Consider the following 19,058-nt stretch of genomic DNA (forward strand, 5'->3'; position numbering starts at 1 on the left):
ATGTATCATAACCCTTATACCAGGCTACACCATGGGTAAGATGTAGCATAACCCTTACACCAGGCCACACCATGGGTAAGATGTATCATAACCCTTACACCAGGCTACACCATGGGTAAGATGTATCATAACCCTAACCCTTACACCAGGCCACACCATGGGTAAGATGTATCATAACCCTTATACCAGGCCACACCATGGGTAAGATGTATCATAACCCTTATACCAGGCCACACCATGGGTAAGATGTATCATAACCTTTATACCAGGCCACACCATGGGTAAGATGTATCATAACCCTTATACCAGGCCACACCATGGGTAAGATGTATCATAACCCTTATACCAGGCCACACCATGGGTAAGATGCATCATAACCCTTACACCAGGCCACACCATGGGTAAGATGTATCATAACCCTTACACCATGCCACACCATGGGTAAGATGTATCATAACCCTTACACCAGGCCACACCATGGGTAAGATGTATCCTAACCCTTACACCAGGCCACACCATGGGTAAGATGTATCATAACCCTTACACCAGGCCACACCATGGGTAAGATGTATCATAACCCTTACACCAGGCCACACCATGGGTAAGATGTATCCTAACCCTAACCCTTATACCAGGCCACACCATGGGTAAGATGTATCCTAACCCTTACACCAGGCCACACCATGGGTAAGATGTATCATAACCCTTACACCAGGCCACACCATGGGTAAGATGTATCCTAACCCTAACCCTTACACCAGGCCACACCATGGGTAAGATGTATCCTAACCCTTACACCAGGCCACACCATGGGTAAGATGTATCATAACCCTTACACCAGGCCACACCATGGGTAAGATGTATCATAACCCTAACCCTTACACCAGGCCACACCATGGGTAAGATGTATCATAACCCTAACCCTTACACCAGGCCACACCATGGGTAAGATGTATCATAACCCTAACCCTTACACCAGGCCACACCATGGGTAAGATGTATCCTAACCCTAACCCTTACACCAGGCCACACCATGGGTAAGCGGTATCATAACCCCAACCCTTGTTAATCACCCTTGTCTCCATTGAAAAAATATATTTTCTACTCAATTTGAACAACCTGGTTAAATAATAACATGAAATACTATTTAGTAGATGCTTCATCCAAAGCAACTTACAGTCGGCTACTCTGTGTATACATTTAGTTATGGGTGGTCCTGGGAATCGAACCTCATCCAAAGCAACTTACAGTCGGCTACTCTGTGTATACATTTAGTTATGGGTGGTCCTGGGAATCGAACCTCATCCAAAGCAACTTACAGTCGGCTACTCTGTGTATACATTTAGTTATGGGTGGTCCTGGGAATCGAACCTCATCCAAAGCAACTTACAGTCGGCTACTCTGTGTATACATTTAGTTATGGGTGGTCCTGGGAATCGAACCTCATCCAAAGCAACTTACAGTCGGCTACTGTGTGTATACATTTAGTTATGGGTGGTCCTGGGAATCGAACCCACGATCCTGCAAGTGCCTCTACCAACTGAGCTACACAGTACCACAAAATAAAGGTGAAATAATAATTTGAAAATTTCTCTTTTCCCTCAGTACCGAGCCAGGCCTCTCCACCTATAACAAGCCCTTCCAACGACCCCGTGGGGTCCTACTCCATCAACGGCATCCTGGGTATTCCCCGGTCAAATGGCGAGAAGAGGAAACGAGATGAAGGTAAGAGACAAGGCTTTCTTATTCCTCAGAATAGTATTTGTCCCAAAATGTTGTGTTGTTGTTGATGTTGTCTGGCTATGAGCACCTTGATGTTGTCTGACTCGGAGCACCTTGATGTTGTCTGACTCGGAGCACCTTGATGTTGTCTGACTCGGAGCACCTTGATGTTGTCTGACTCAGAGCACCTTGTTGTTGTCTGACTCAGAGCACCTTGATGTTGTCTGACTCAGAGCACCTTGTTGTTGTCTGACTCAGAGCACCTTGTTGTTGTCTGACTCAGAGCACCTTGATGTTGTCTGACTCAGAGCACCTTGATGTTGTCTGACTCAGAGCACCTTGTTGTTGTCTGACTCAGAGCACCTTGTTGTTGTCTGACTCAGAGCACCTTGATGTTGTCTGACTCGGAGCACCTTGATGTTGTCTGACTCAGAGCACCTTGATGTTGTCTGACTCGGAGCACCTTGATGTTGTCTGACTCAGAGCACCTTGTTGTTGTCTGACTCAGAGCACCTTGTTGTTGTCTGACTCAGAGCACCTTGATGTTGTCTGACTCAGAGCACCTTGTTGTTGTCTGACTCAGAGCACCTTGTTGTTGTCTGACTCAGAGCACCTTGATGTTGTCTGACTCGGAGCACCTTGATGTTGTCTGACTGAGAGCACCTTGATGTTGTCTGACTCAGAGCACCTTGATGTTGTCTGACACAGAGCACCTTGATGTTGTCTGACTCAGAGCACCTTGATGTTGTCTGACTCAGAGCACCTTGATGTTGTCTGACTCAGAGCACCTTGATGTTGTCTGACTCAGAGCACCTTGATGAGTTGATGCGTTCTAATATGGATTTACTTCAGATCAGAACGGATCGGAGCATTTCTAGTCAAAATAGAAAATACTGAATAGAATATCTCCCAGTCTTCATAACATCATACACAACTAGCTAGTGTACAGCATCAGACATTCTGATGTGTATTGCCAGAGCAAAGTGATACTACAGGAAAACCATAAAGGCTAAATGTACCATGATAATGTGTTCTAGTGTGTCACGAAGAAGTGGAAGAGCTGTTTGATTTGAAGACATGACCTCCACTGTTGTCTTGTGCAATTAATCTTTGTTGAAGTGATTAAGAGGGGCTTAGATAATTACATGTCAAGATGATGTAGCCAACCACCCAGGTCACTCAAGAAACCAACGTCTACCACCTCCGGTGTAGGAGACACGTTTAACACCAGCAGCACCTCATCCTCCCTGTCTCTCTCTCTCTCTCTCTCTCTCTCTCTCTCTCTCTCTCTCTCTCTCTCTCCCCCCTCTCTCTCTCTCTCTCTCTCTCTCTCTCTCTTTCCTCACTTGTTCTCTCTCTTCCTCTCCCCCTTCAATCTCTCTCTCCCTCGCTCCCCCCCTCTCTCTCTTCCTCGCTCTCTCTCTCTCTCTCGCTCCCCCATCCTCTCTCTCTCCCTCGCTCTCTCTCTCTCCCGTCTCGCTTTCCACTCTTGTTCACTCTCCCTCTATCCCTCTCTCTCCCTCTCTCCCCCTCTCTCTTTCCCCTCTTGTTCTCTCTCGCTCATTTACCCCCTCTCCCTCTATCACTCCGTCTCCCCCCTCCATCCCTCCCCGTCTCTCTTTCCCTCTCTTTTTTTACTGTCTCAAAGAGTAGGTAGTGGATATAAGAAGCCCGGGGCCATATAGATTATTGGATCTGTAAGCAACATGCTTTCTAATGTCACTACATAAGCATCTGGTGAGAATAATGGAGCAGGACCATTCATTCACAACCAGACTGTGTTAAGAGGACATGTACCCTATGGAAGGAGACTGGTGTCGAGATGGGGAACTGGGAGGGGAATGAGTCCCTTGTTTCTGTAGTATGTAAGGAACGTAGCTAATGAGCGTACGACGATATGCAGTAGGATTTCATACCGTTGTCTTTTGTCCTGTATGACATTTGTCGGGTGGAAGTGGAGAGGAGAAGCGCGAGCAGCGAGCAGGGTTTGTGGGGGTATTCGGAGGAATAGGATGTTTTATGTGTGTGCTGCGTGGAGGGATGGAGAAATGGAAGGATGGGAGGGAGAGGGTATGACTAATGACGTGTCGAAGGTAGATTTCCTGGCAGAGATATAAAAACCAGCATGACGTGGACAAGGCAAATGACATAATCAACTCTCTTCCGCTGTAAAGAGATGCTGCTAGTGGAGAGAGATCGTAAGGCAGAATGCAAACGGATGACATTTTACAAGAGTTAATTTTCAGACTATTCTACAAGAAGTCTTTCCTATTAGCTGGGGTGTAATATCTAGTCATCGGATGATAGAAGGCACACATTTCCATGCAGATTGATACTGAAGGGCATAGTAGGCATTAGAGGACAGGATGAGGAAGGACCTGTAAGGAGAGAGAGAGAGAGAGAGAGAGAGAGAGAGAGAGAGAGAGAGAGAGAGAGAGAGAGAGAGAGAGAGAGAGAGGCATTAGAGGACATGGTGAGGAAGGACCTATAAGGACAAAGAGAGAGAGAGAGAGAGAGAGAGAGAGAGAGAGAGGCATTACAGGACAGGATGAGGAAGGACCTGTAAGGAGAGAGGGAGAGAGAGTGAGAGAGAGAGAGAGACAGGCATAAGAGGATATGGTGAGGAAGGACCTATAAGGACAAAGAGAGAGAGAGAGAGAGAGAGGCATTAGAGGACATGGTGAGGAAGGACCTATAAGGACAGAGAGAGAGAGAGAGAGAGAGGCATTAGAGGACAGGATGAGGAAGGACCTGTAAGGAGAGAGAGAGAGAGAGAGAGAGAGAGAGAGAGAGAAAGAGAGACAGGCATTAGAGGATATGGTGAGGAAGGACCTATAAGGACAAAGAGAGAGAGAGAGAGGCATTAGAGGACATGGTGAGGAAGGACCTATAAGGACAAAGAGAGAGAGAGACAGGCATTAGAGGACATGGTGAGGAAGGACTTATAAGGACAAATAGAGGGGCTCGTAGAGAGAGGAAAGCTGCTCGGCGGCGTGTTTTGGAGGGTCCTCTCCTCTAATAGATGACAGCCCCATGTTTCTACGGCTATTCAGTCTCAAATGATCTCCTTGATGTCCTGCCATTTCCTTGATTTAAGTTCCCCGGGCCGGGCGGCATGCTGATGAAAGAGCAGAGCAGAGGGAACAGGGCTCTGTGGTTCTTATATAGCTTGCGTTCCAAATGGTGCTCTATTCCCTATATAGTGCACTACTTTTGACGGGAGCCCTATGGGGAAAATAGGGAATAGGGAAGGTGCCATTTGGGACGCACAAATACTCCCTCTCCAGCCCTAGTGAGAGCAGAGGGAAGCAGGGGGTGTAGGGTGGTGGGGTGGGGGAGTGTAGGGTGGTTGAGTGGGGGAGTGTAGGGTGGTTGGGTGTGTGGGGATTTCAGGTGGGGGAGTGTAGGGTGGTTGGGTGGGGAGTGTAGGGTGGTTGGTTGAGGGAGTGTAGGGTGGTTGGGTGGGGGAGTATAGGGTGGTTGGGTGGGGGAGTGTAGGGTGGTTGGGTGGGGGAGTGTAGGGTGGTTGGTTGGGGGAGTGTAGGGTGGTTGGTTGGGGGAGTGAAGGGTGGTTGGGTGGGGAGTGTGGGGATTTCAGGTGTGGTAGTGTAGGGTAGAGATATGGTTCTTACATACTACCTCTCCAGACCCAGTCAATAATACCCACCTGGAATCACAAGCCAAGGGACACTGATAGTTTATCTTTCCAAAAATATCAACCTCGGGCCTTCAATCCTCTCTCACATCATGGCTCATCAAAACACTGCTTTAAAAACAATGTCTCGCCGCGAGCCACCGTTTGAAAAAATAGTATATTGCATCCGATATCATGACTATAGCTAGACGGCATCATGCTTTACTTTACTGTGTGTTACAGTAAATTATAGTTCGCAAAGTAATTACTATTTAGTCTACTATACATTTAATATTAATGGAACTCGAGACAGGTCAGTGTTTAATACTAAGACCAGAGGTCAGTGTTTAATACTAAGACCAGAGGTCAGTGTTTCCTACTAAGACCAGAGGTCAGTGTTTCCTACTAAGACAAGAGGTCAGTGTTTCCTACTAAGACCAGAGGTCAGTGTTTCATACTAAGACCAGAGGTCAGTGTTTCCTACTAAGACCAGAGGTCAGTGTTTCCTACTAAGACCAGAGGTCAGTGTTTCATACTAAGACCAGAGGTCAGTGTTTCCTACTAAGACCAGAGGTCAGTGTTTAATACTAAGACCAGAGGTCAGTGTTTAATACTAAGACCAGAGGTCAGTGTTTAATACTAAGACCAGAGGTCAGTGTTTAATACTAAGACCAGAGGTCAGTGTTTAATACTAAGACCAGAGGTCAGTGTTTCATACTAAGACCAGAGGTCAGTGTTTCATACTAAGACCAGAGGTCAGTGTTTAATACTAAGACCAGAGGTCAGTGTTTCCTACTAAGACCAGAGGTCAGTGTTTAATACTAAGACCAGAGGTCAGTGTTTCCTACTAAGACCAGAGGTCAGTGTTTCCTACTAAGACCAGAGGTAAGTGTTTCCTACTAAGACCAGAGGTCAGTGTTTCATACTAAGACCAGAGGTCAGTGTTTAATACTAAGACCAGAGGTCAGTGTTTAATACTAAGACCAGAGGTAAGTGTTTCCTACTAAGACCAGAGGTCAGTGTTTCATACTAAGACCAGAGGTCAGTGTTTAATACTAAGACCAGAGGTCAGTGTTTAATACTAAGACAAGAGGTCAGTGTTTCCTACTAAGACCAGAGGTCAGTGTTTCATACTAAGACCAGAGGTCAGTGTTTCCTACTAAGACCAGAGGTCAGTGTTTCCTACTAAGACCAGAGGTCAGTGTTTCATACTAAGACCAGAGGTCAGTGTTTCCTACTAAGACCAGAGGTCAGTGTTTAATACTAAGACCAGAGGTCAGTGTTTAATACTAAGACCAGAGGTCAGTGTTTAATACTAAGACCAGAGGTCAGTGTTTAATACTAAGACCAGAGGTCAGTGTTTAATACTAAGACCAGAGGTCAGTGTTTCATACTAAGACCAGAGGTCAGTGTTTAATACTAAGACCAGAGGTCAGTGTTTCCTACTAAGACCAGAGGTCAGTGTTTAATACTAAGACCAGAGGTCAGTGTTTAATACTAAGACCAGAGGTCAGTGTTTAATACTAAGACCAGAGGTCAGTGTTTAATACTAAGACCAGAGGTCAGTGTTTAATACTAAGACCAGAGGTCAGTGTTTCCTACTAAGACCAGAGGTCAGTGTTTCCTACTAAGACCAGAGGTCAGTGTTTCATACTAAGACCAGAGGTCAGTGTTTCCTACTAAGACCAGAGGTCAGTGTTTAATACTAAGACCAGAGGTCAGTGTTTAATACTAAGACCAGAGGTCAGTGTTTAATACTAAGACCAGAGGTCAGTGTTTAATACTAAGACCAGAGGTCAGTGTTTAATACTAAGACCAGAGGTCAGTGTTTAATACTAAGACCAGAGGTCAGTGTTTCATACTAAGACCAGAGGTCAGTGTTTAATACTAAGACCAGAGGTCAGTGTTTCCTACTAAGACCAGAGGTCAGTGTTTAATACTAAGACCAGAGGTCAGTGTTTAATACTAAGACCAGAGGTCAGTGTTTAATACTAAGACCAGAGGTCAGTGTTTAATACTAAGACCAGAGGTCAGTGTTTAATACTAAGACCAGAGGTCAGTGTTTAATACTAAGACCAGAGGTCAGTGTTTCATACTAAGACCAGAGGTCAGTGTTTAATACTAAGACCAGAGGTCAGTGTTTCCTACTAAGACCAGAGGTCAGTGTTTAATACTAAGACCAGAGGTCAGTGTTTCCTACTAAGACCAGAGGTCAGTGTTTCCTACTAAGACCAGAGGTAAGTGTTTCCTACTAAGACCAGAGGTCAGTGTTTCATACTAAGACCAGAGGTCAGTGTTTAATACTAAGACCAGAGGTCAGTGTTTAATACTAAGACCAGAGGTCAGTGTTTCCTACTAAGACCAGAGGTCAGTGTTTCATACTAAGACCAGAGGTCAGTGTTTCCTACTAAGACCAGAGGTCAGTGTTTCCTACTAAGACCAGAGATCAGTGTTTCCTACTAAGACCAGAGGTCAGTGTTTCATACTAAGACCAGAGGTCAGTGTTTCCTACTAAGACCAGAGGTCAGTGTTTCCTACTAAGACCAGAGGTCAGTGTTTCCTACTAAGACCAGAGGTCAGTGTTTCCTACTAAGACCAGAGGTCAGTGTTTCCTACTAAGACCAGAGGTCAGTGTTTCCTACTAAGACCAGAGGTTCAGTGTTTCCTACTAAGACCAGAGGTCAGTGTTTCCTACTAAGACCAGAGGTCAGTGTTTCCTACTAAGACCAGAGGTCAGTGTTTCCTACTAAGACCAGAGGTCAGTGTTTCCTACTAAGACCAGAGGTCAGTGTTGAATAAGCTGTTTGTTTCAACCTATCTTGATGCTGTATATGTTGAGGTATGCTACTGTGTTGGCGGTATGAGTTAATGCATTGGATTATATGTCCCCATCGTCCAGTCTTTAGCCTTCTGTGAGCCGAGCCCCGTTTAACTTGCTAAGCCTGATTATGACTCTCTGATCACGGCACAAACTCTTTTTTTAGAGATTGAATGTTAACTCACACACCACCATGTTTCTCTCATTCGCGGTGAAGAGAATTCGCCCCCCAAGAGTTGACTTTATTGTAGAAAGGTATACACTGTATACCTGTATACACTTTTACCTCTGCACATAGGAACATTTATAGAAGACAAACAGTCTTTATCAAACGGTGAAAAACAAACTTTATTTAACTGTATTAAAAAACTAACTCGGTAGCTAGGGTAAATAAACAATAATAACAAGCTGAACGTAAGCGGCTCATGCAGTGAAAGGGAAGGACGGTGTGTCGAGGTCCAGAACCTCGGCTGTACTGTGGCTCTGTGCCAAGGTGCACCAGTCAGACAGCTCCTAAGTTCCAACTCAGCAGTGAGGAGCCCTTTAAAGAAAGCAGGTCTCCCCATTACTAGAGGGATGTAGAGATAATGTAGTGTGACACGCGTTATGTACACCGGGTCCTGGAGAAGACCGGCGCCAGGGACACTCGTGTCATAAGAGCCATTAATCTGGCTTTGTCATGTGTTATTGCAAATTAAAAGTAGCATGTTACACTTGGCAGCTATTGTTGCCAGCCAGGACAGAGCATGGAGAGGAGAGAGAGAGGAGAGAGAGAGAGGAGAGGAGAGGAGAGGAGAGGAGAGGAGAGGAGAGGAGAGGAGAGGAGAGAGAGAGAGAGAGAGAGAGAGAGAGAGAGAGGAGAGGAGAGGAGAGGAGAGGAGAGGAGAGGAGAGGAGAGGAGAGGAGAGGAGAGGAGAGAGAGAGAGAGAGAGAGAGAGAGAGAGAGAGAGAGAGAGGAGAGGAGAGGAGAGGAGAGGAGAGGAGAGGAGAGGAGAGGAGAGGAGAGGAGAGGAGAGGAGAGGAGAGGAGAGGAGGAGAGGAGAGGAGAGGAGAGGAGAGAGAGAGAGAGAGAGAGAGAGAGAGAGGAGAGGAGAGGAGAGAGGACCTCTGGAGCTGAGCTGTGTTCTAAAGGGCACCCTATTCCCTTTGTAGTGCAGTGCTTTTTACGAGGGCCTTGTAGTGCACTATAATGGGGATAGGGTGTCCTTTGGGACGTACCCATCGTGTCGTTGGTGACCATGGATGTCCTGTCTGCTGTCCATATATATGAGAATTTGCAATTCCGCAGAGAAAAGCTATTACCTCACAAATTAACATCCTAGTCTCCATCTCCTCTCTCCCCTCCAACCCCCCCCCCCCCCCCCCCCCCCCCCCCCCCCCCCCAACCCGTCCAACCCTCCACACGCATCCCCACTCCCCTCCGAGGGGCTGGCAACTGGAAAAGACAAAGGAAATAGCTCAAGGGTCTGAAATATTCTGTTCAATGACTGTAGGAATTATTGGCAAGAAGAAATTTGTATTGCAGCCTGTGGAATAGACAACATGCTTTGGACCGATAGGGAACTGCTTTTGTTTGGTAATTGTGTTGTCACTGTATGTTCCGTACCATAGTGTTAGAATGTTCTAGAATGGATGCAACGTTAGCAGTGATATATTACTATACTGTGGTGGAAATACAGATTGTTGAATTAAGGTACATTATTAAGATACTGACTAACAGTTACGGACAATGGGCTGTATGTTCCGTACCACAGTGTTAGAATGTTCTAGAATGGATGCAACGTTAGCAGAGATATATTACTATACTGTGGTGGAAATACAGATTGTTGAATTAAGGTACATTATTAAGATACTGACTAACAGTTACGGACAACGGGCTGCTGACACCCATTCTATTGGGTGATTGAGCTGAAATCACCTGGACAGATACAGCTGAGAGGTTTCTTCAGGATACGGTATCTAGCTAATGGCCAATAAAGAGAATGATATCTCACCAAGTGTGTCCAGTCTTTTGAAACCATTTCACATCGCTATTCAAATACGACCCACAATATGGACAATCATAGCTACCATTATGGGTATTCTTCATTTCAATTATTTAAAATATATATGTTTCTGCGTTGTCTGAAGCTTTTGTACAATGTGATAGTAATAAAAAAAAGAGAAATTCCACAATTAGATCATCATTTCATATCATTCACAGACAGACAGACAGACAGACAGACAGACAGACAGACAGACAGACAGACAGACAGACAGACAGACAGACAGACAGACAGACAGACAGACAGACAGACAGACAGAGGAGGAGAGGGGATAGAAAGACAGATAGAGAAAGAGAGAGAGAGAGAAAGAGAAAGAGAGGGACAGCGACAGAGACAGAGACAGGGACAGAGAAAGAGACAGAGACAGGGACAGAGACAGCGACAGGGACAGAGACAGAGACAGAGAGAGGGACAGCGACAGAGACAGTGACAAGGACATAGGCAGAGAAAGAGACAGAGACAGGGACAGAGACAGCGACAGGGACAGAGACAGAGAGAGGGACAGCGACAGAGACAGTGACAAGGACATAGGCAGAGAAAGAGACAGAGACAGGGACAGAGACAGCGACAGGGACAGAGACAGAGACAGAGAGAGGGACAGCGACAGAGACAGTGACAAGGACAGAGACAGGGACAAGGACAGAGACAGGGACAAGGACAGAGACAGGGACAGAGAGAGAGACAGGGACAGAGACAGGGACAGAGACAGGGACAGAGACAGAGACAGAGACAGAGTCAGGGACAGGGACAGAGACAGAGAGAGAGAGAGACAGCGACAGAGAGAGAGAGAGACAGAGACAGGGACAGAGACAGGAACAGAGACAGATGAATGATGGAGCACTAGGCCATGAATCCTGTTCACATCAGTGTTCTGTCAGCATCACCATCTGTTTGGGTGAGAGAGGGACAGCGACAGAGAGAGAGAGACAGAGACAGGGACAGAGACAGGGACAGATGAATGATGGAGCACTAGGCCATGAATCCTGTTCACATCAGTGTTCTGTCAGCATCACCATCTGTTTGGGTGAGAGAGGGACTGGGCCCCAAATGGCACCATATTCCTTCTACACGGCACTACTTGTGACCAGGGCCCATAGGGCATTTATATAGGGGATAGGGTGTCCTTAGGGATGCAGCCCAGGGAGAAGGGTGAATCAACAGAGGATCTCAGTTCAACAACATCAAGTCTGAGAGACAGGCGGTAACGCACTGAACTATAATGTGCTAAATCAATGAAAAAAAGGCTGCTTAATTAATACCCAGGAACAGATCGATGAAGAATGGTGTCAGGGCCTTCCTGTACACCGTCACTGTACACCGTCTGTAGTTGGACCTACCGTTGTTGAACGTCGCTATGGATAAGAACGTCGCTATGGATAAGAACATCGCTATGGATAAGAATGTCGCTATGGATGAGAACGTCGCTATGGATGAGAACGTCGCTATGGATGAGAACGTCGCTATGGATGAGAACGTCGCTATGGATGAGAACGTCGCTATGGATGACAACGTCGCTATGGATAAGAACGTTGCTATGGATAAGAACGTCGCTATGGATGAGAACGTTGCTATGGATGAGAACGTCGCTATGAATGAGATTGTCTGCTAAATGACTCAAATGTCAAATGACTCAGACCGTCAACGTTCAGACGATATGGAGTTGTCTTTCTGAGGCCAGCAGAGTGTATAGTGAGAGAATTGTCTTAGTTACACATATCTGTGTAAGTAGAAAGATATATTAAAGTATCTATCTGAGACATATTGAAGAGAGGCTATGCGGAGCATATGTGCACTAAAATGTTTAAATATTTGATTTGGTTAACAATACATTAACCAAAACGTTCGATGGAAAAATGTATGTGTCAACGGGTACAATTTAATTTGAAATTAGTGTTAATTGGATTTAATTCAGGGTGTAAATTTAAGCTAGTTGTAAATGAGGGAGTGATATCACAAAAACAAACAGAATGCTAATGCAATGCTTGGGAAAGGGAATCACTAGCTGACGTATAGCTAGATAATGTTGTTCAAACAGAATGCTAATGCAATGCTTGGGAAAGGGAGTCACTAGTTGACGTATTGCTAGATAATGTTGTTCAAACAGAATGCTAATGCAATGCTTGGGAAAGGGAATCACTAGCTGACGTATAGCTAGATAATGTTGTTCAAACAGAATGCTAATGCAGTGCTTGGGAAAGGGAGTCACTAGTTGACGCATAGCTAGATAATGTTGTTCAAACAGAATGGTAATGCAATGCTTGGGAAAGAGAATCACTAGTTGACACATAGCTAGATAATGTTGTTCAAACAGAATGCTAATGCAATGCTTGGGAAAGGGAGTCACTAGTTGACGTATAGCTAGATAATGTTGTTCAAACAGAATGCTAATGCAATGCTTGGGAAAGGGAATCACTAGCTGACGTATAGCTAGATAATGTTGTTCAAACAGAATGCTAATGCAATGCTTGGGAAAGAGAATCACTAGCTTACGTATAGCTAGATAATGTTGTTCAAACTAGAACAACAGAAAGGCAAAAAGCCTATTCAGAAAAGAGGGGCCTTCATGACCCTAAGGTGCCGTTTCACCTCCATGTGCCTCCACTCAGGCCTAAACACAGACTGAACACAGGTTGAATTTTACCATGAATAAGATACTATAACAATTACGATCTTATATTTTGACGCCGTTGCTTTGGTCAATTCTTCACGGGGCCATTCGTGCCTATTGTATAATCACCGTCATGGCCAGAAGACATCAGCTTCCTTCTCAAAGCTGATGTTTCTCGTGGTTTATATTCTGCCGTGTTTGGCAGACAGGTAGTCCGTGTAGTAAGGCAGACGACCTCTCTCTCTCTCTGACTCCAGGCAGAGACAGAATTACGTCGGCTCAACCCCCTGCTAGGGGTCATGACCTTGGGGTGGCGAGCCCGCGGAGAGGAGTCTGTCTTATAGAGCTGGTGATGTGATCTGATGGAGTCTGGAGTCCTCTGCTCCCTCGTTACCGGAGTGTTAATGCCCAGCCATGTCAAGATGAATACACTCAAGCCTGTCACTCACTGATCAATAACACAGACACCATCACTATGGAGACACACCAACAAACAAAGACATTATCTACTATGACATAACAACATAAGTTATTAGCATCACTGGGGAGGATGTGGAGAAACAGAGACCAGTTGGTAGAGCGTGGCACTTGCAACGCCAGGGTTGTGGGTTCAATTCCCACCGGGGACCAGTATGAACATGTCTGCACTCACTACTGTAAGTCGCTCTGGATAAGAGCGTCTGCTAAATGACATGTAAACAAAGCCATTATGATTTCCAGGTTTACCGACTAATGCTATGACATAATTAATAGCTGAAATGGTATGGAAAATGGCCCCCAAAAACCATGTACAATGTATCTTAGCAAATGTAATTTAGTAGTGTCAGATATTACAGCCAGCCTCCATTCCAAATGATGAACAAACAGGAAGATGGTAACTGTCGACGACATAACAGCTAGCACGGAATGGGAAACTCGCCCACAAAAACATGTACCATATATGTCTTGCGGTATATGTCATAGAAATATGACATGTGGTCTATGTGTCGTATTACATTGCTGGGTGGCTGTGATACTCCGTAAAAAAAAAAAAATGGCTGTAATTTTCTTTTTTAGACACATCAAAAAATATTTCCAATGTACCTTTAAGAAATGTCATTGTGATGGTTGAATTCACTTCTACATGTCATCAGGATGAAACAGAATACCTCTAGTTAACTAGCCTGGTAAAAAGTAGACTGAATGCTGAGCTCACCATTGAGTTTAGCATTCAGTCTGGTTTAGCCAGGCTAGACTGGGGGTCTCCTTACCACCAGCTAGAACAACCTATTCCAGCAGACATGGGTGTGATAGTCAGGCCATAGGGCTCTGGTCAAAAGGGCTGCATTATATAGGGAATAAGGTGTATTTTGGGCCATATCCATAGATGTACTGGGTATTAGAGTGAGTGTTTTTTACATATTTGTACTGGGCATTAGAGTGAGGGTTTTAGGCATAGATGTACTGGACATTGTACTGGGCACGCGCTCCAGCAGGTATATCTCACTGGTCACCCCCAAATCCAATTACTCCTTTGACCGCCTTTCCTTCCAGTTCTCTGCTGCCAATGACTGGAACGAATTTCAAAATCACTGAAGCTGGAGACTCATATCTCCCTCACTAGCTTTAAGCACCAGCTGTCAGAGAAGCTCACAGATCACTGCACCTGTACATAGCCCATCTGTAAATAGCCCATCTATCTACCTCATCCCCATACTGTTATTTATTTATTTGGCTCCTTTGCACCCCAGTATGTCTACTTGCACATTCATCTTCTGCACATCAATCACTCCAGTGTTTAAATTGCTAAATTGTAATTATTTTGCCGCTATGGCCTATTTATTTCCTTACCTCCCTTATCTTACCTCATTTACACACACTGTAAATTGTTTTCCTATTGTATTATTGACTGTATGTTTGTTTATTCCATGTGTAACTCTGTGTTGTTGTTTGTGTCGCACTGCTTTGCTTTATCTTGGCAAAGTCACAGTTGTAAATGAGAACTTGTTCTCAACGAGCCTACCTGGTTAAATAAAGCTGAAATAAATAAATAAATTAGAGTGAAGGGTTTTTACATAGATGTACTGGGCATTAGAGTGAGTTTATTTTACATAGATGTACTGGGCATTAGAGTGAAGGGTTTTTACATAGATGTACTGGGCATTAGAGTGAGTTTATTTTACATAGATGTACTGGGCATTAGAGTGAAGGGTTTTTACATAGATGTACTGGGCATTAGAGTGAGTTTATTTTACATAGATGTACTGGGCATTAGAGCGATTTTTTTTTTACATAGATGTACTGGGCATTAGAGTGAGTTTATTTTACATAGATGTACTGGGCGTTAGAGTGAAGGTTTTTTACATACATGTACTGGGCATTAGAGTGAAGGTTTTTTACATAGATGTACTGGGCATTAGAGTGAGTTTATTTTACATAGATGTACTGGGCATTAGAGTGAGTTTATTTTACATAGATGTACTGGGCGTTAGAGTGAAGGTTTTTTACATACATGTACTGGGCATTAGAGTGAAGGTTTTTTACATAGATGTACTGGGCATTAGAGTGAAGGTTTTTTACATAGATGTACTGGGCATTAGAGTGAAGGTTTTTTACATACATGTACTGGGCATTAGAGTGAAGGTTTTTTACATAGATGTACTGGGCATTAGAGTGAAGGTTTTTTACATACATGTACTGGGCATTAGAGTGAAGGTTTTTTACATAGATGTACTGGGCATTAGAGTGAAGGTTTTTTACATAGATGTACTGGGCATTAGAGTGAAGGTTTTTTACATAGATGTACTGGACATTAGGGTGAGTTTTTTTTAACATAGATGTAAAATGGTTTGAGTGGGAACCACAGCCCATGTACTGTAGGTTGACCTGGGGATGGTTTGAGTGGGAACCACAGCCCATGTACTGTAGGTTGACCTGGGGATGGTTTGAGTGGGAACCACAGCCCATGTACTGTAGGTTGACCTGGGGATGGTTTGAGTGGGAACCACAGCCCATGTACTGTAGGTTGACCTGGGGATGGTTTGAGTGGGAACCACAGCCCATGTACTGTAGGTTGACCTGGGGATGGTTTGAGTGGGAACCACAGCCCATGTACTGTAGGTTGACCTGGGGATGGTTTGAGTGGGAACCACAGCCCATGTACTGTAGGTTGACCTGGGGATGGTTTGAGTGGGAACCACAGCTCATGTACTGTAGGTTGACCTGGGGATGGTTTGAGTGGGAACCACAGCCCATGTACTGTAGGTTGACCTGGGGATGGTTTGAGTGGGAACCACAGCCCATGTACTGTAGGTTGACCTGGGGATGGTTTGAGTGGGAACCACAGCCCATGTACTGTAGGTTGACCTGGGGATGGTTTGAGTGGGAACCACAGCCCATGTACTGTAGGTTGACCTGGGGATGGTTTGAGTGGGAACCACAGCCCATGTACTGTAGGTTGACCTGGGGATGGTTTGAGTGGGAACCACAGCCCATGTACTGTAGGTTGACCTGGGGATGGTTTGAGTGGGAACCACAGCCCATGTACTGTAGGTTGACCTGGGGATGGTTTGAGTGGGAACCACAGCTCATGTACTGTAGGTTGACCTGGGGATGGTTTGAGTGGGAACCACAGCCCATGTACTGTAGGTTGACCTGGGGATGGTTTGAGTGGGAACCACAGCCCATGTACTGTAGGTTGACCTGGGGATGGTTTGAGTGGGAACCACAGCCCATGTACTGTAGGTTGACCTGGGGATGGTTTGAGTGGGAACCACAGCCCATGTACTGTAGGTTGACCTGGGGATGGTTTGAGTGGGAACCACAGCCCATGTACTGTAGGTTGACCTGGGGATGGTTTGAGTGGGAACCACAGCCCATGTACTGTAGGTTGACCTGGGGATGGTTTGAGTGGGAACCACAGCCCATGTACTGTAGGTTGACCTGGGGATGGTTTGAGTGGGAACCACAGCCCATGTACTGTAGGTTGACCTGGGGATGGTTTGAGTGGGAACCACAGCCCATGTACTGTAGGTTGACCTGGGGATGGTTTGAGTGGGAACCACAGCCCATGTACTGTAGGTTGACCTGGGGATGGTTTGAGTGGGAACCACAGCCCATGTACTGTAGGTTGACCTGGGGATGGTTTGAGTGGGAACCACAGCCCATGTACTGTAGGTTGACCTGGGGATGGTTTGAGTGGGAACCACAGCCCATGTACTGTAGGTTGACCTGGGGGATGGTTTGAGTGGGAACCACAGCTCATGTACTGTAGGTTTACCTGGGGGATGGTTTGAGTGGGAACCACAGCCCATGTACTGTAGGTTGACCTGGGGATGGTTTGAGTGGGAACCACAGCTCATGTACTGTAGGTTTACCTGGGGGATGGTTTGAGTGGGAACAACAGGTTAACCTGGGGATGGTTTGAGTGGGAACCACAGGCCATGTACTGTAGGTTGACCTGGGGATGGTTTGAGTGGGAACAACAGGTTAACCTGGGGGATGGTTTGAGTGGGAACCACAGCCCATGTACTGTAGGTTAACCTGGGGATGGTTTGAGTGGGAACCACAGCCCATGTACTGTAGGTTAACCTGGGAATGGTTTGAGTGGGAACCACAGCCCATGTACTGTAGGTTGACCTGGGGATGGTTTGAGTGGGAACAACAGGTTAACCTGGGGATGGTTTGAGGGGGAACCACAGCCCATGTACTGTAGGTTGACCTGGGGATGGTTTGAGTGGGAACCACAGCTCATGTACTGTAGGTTTACCTGGGGGATGGTTTGAGTGGGAACCACAGCCCATGTACTGTAGGTTGACCTGCGGGTGGTTTATCTTGTGTATGGGAAGTGTATTCCTCTGTGGTGAATGACTAATGTGCGGGTATTGATCATGGTATGTACTCTGGCCTAGCAGATGGAAAGTAATTAATGAGTCTATTTGCTTCCGAGGACCGAAGGGAACAGTTGAGGTTGATAAAGCGCCAACCGTTCAGCGGAGCTACGAGAGGCTGAGGCCCCCAGTGGAGCTGTCCAGAAATAATGCCAGATCAAAAGATGTGATTAGATTTATCCATACTGAAAATCAGAAGAAAATAGCTGAACAGTGTAGAGTAGAAGTGATTTATGTTCTCCTGTGATTGCATATTGCAACAGATCCCAACCGATCACACTATGAAAATAGAAAGATTTTACATGTGTGTTACATGAAATACATTTACCATAATAGGTCTTTTAATGTTTTTTATTTTTAAATGATTAGTTATCGAAATCATTTGTTTGAGGATATAGAATTATTGTTGTATGTTGGGCAGCAAATGGCATTAACCTATTCACCACATGCACAGACCCCCCTCCCCTCCCCCAATCACACACACACACACACGCACGCACACACACCCGACTCCCCCAGGGTCTCTTATATATCCCCTTGATGCGTTTTGCTCTTCTTGGGAGTGCAGGTTCATCCTCTGGCCCCAGTGAGAAAAGGTCAAGCGGCAGAATGGAATGGCAATAACCCTTCCAAATGGTACTATCAGGAGAGACATGATTGATCAATTGAATTCCATGGCAGAGAAAAATGTGGGATTAAGTAGAGTATTATACGCACATTGAGTTGAGGCATGATGTTCATTTCAAGTTCATTTCGGCTCCCTCTTTGCCACCAGACCAGGCAGGCAATCAATAGGGTCCCTCCTTGCATATCATATATCTCCACCGCTCCCTCCAGGACCAACCAGAGAACATAATCTGCCGCAAATTTAGAATGACAGATTTGTAAGGGAGCTGAAGCCCTTTCCAGAGATCCGCGGAGGAGGAGGCTGGAGACGGAGAGGCAGTAGCCAGAGCCGTTGCAGCCTGGGATGGGAAGGGAGGGGTCTGGAAGGCTGTAAAAGGGAAAAGCTAAGGCTCCCTCTGTTTGGAGAACGGCATCCTGGGACTGGGAGGTGATTGAACTAGACTGCACTATTTATTCATTCACAGCATCTCTCTCTCTCTCTCTCTCTCTCTCTCTCTCTCTCTCTCTCTCTCTCTCTCTCTCTCTCTGTCTGTCGTGTCTGTCTGCGGTCACAGCGGTGTTAGCTACCCAAATGAAACACTGCTACTCTGCCACTCTACTGAAAATGAAAGCAGTATTAAACTGTGCAAAAGGGAAATTGAGAAAGGAGAGAAGAAGGAGGGAAACCCCTGGAGCCTGGAATGAACATGGAATGAAAAAGCCACTGCAGTACTGTAGCTACAGCGTTCATTAAAAT

General features: G+C 45.6%; 1 protein-coding gene across 2 annotated transcripts in view; it reads left to right on the plus strand.

Annotated features, from left to right (window-relative positions):
• The window catches only part of LOC116359734 (paired box protein Pax-2a), a 73,735-nt gene that overhangs the window by 10,503 nt on the left and 44,174 nt on the right, over window positions 1-19,058 (plus strand). For both annotated transcript variants that reach the window (XM_031813120.1, XM_031813119.1), the window contains exon 5: window positions 1,606-1,725. In XM_031813120.1, coding sequence (XP_031668980.1) covers window positions 1,606-1,725 — 120 coding nt within the window. The remainder of the gene's footprint in view (window positions 1-1,605; window positions 1,726-19,058) is intronic.

The sequence above is a fragment of the Oncorhynchus kisutch genome, unplaced genomic scaffold (genome assembly GCF_002021735.2).
Source record: "Oncorhynchus kisutch isolate 150728-3 unplaced genomic scaffold, Okis_V2 Okis04b-Okis11a_hom, whole genome shotgun sequence".
In the NCBI taxonomy this organism is placed as follows: Eukaryota; Metazoa; Chordata; class Actinopteri; order Salmoniformes; family Salmonidae; genus Oncorhynchus; species Oncorhynchus kisutch.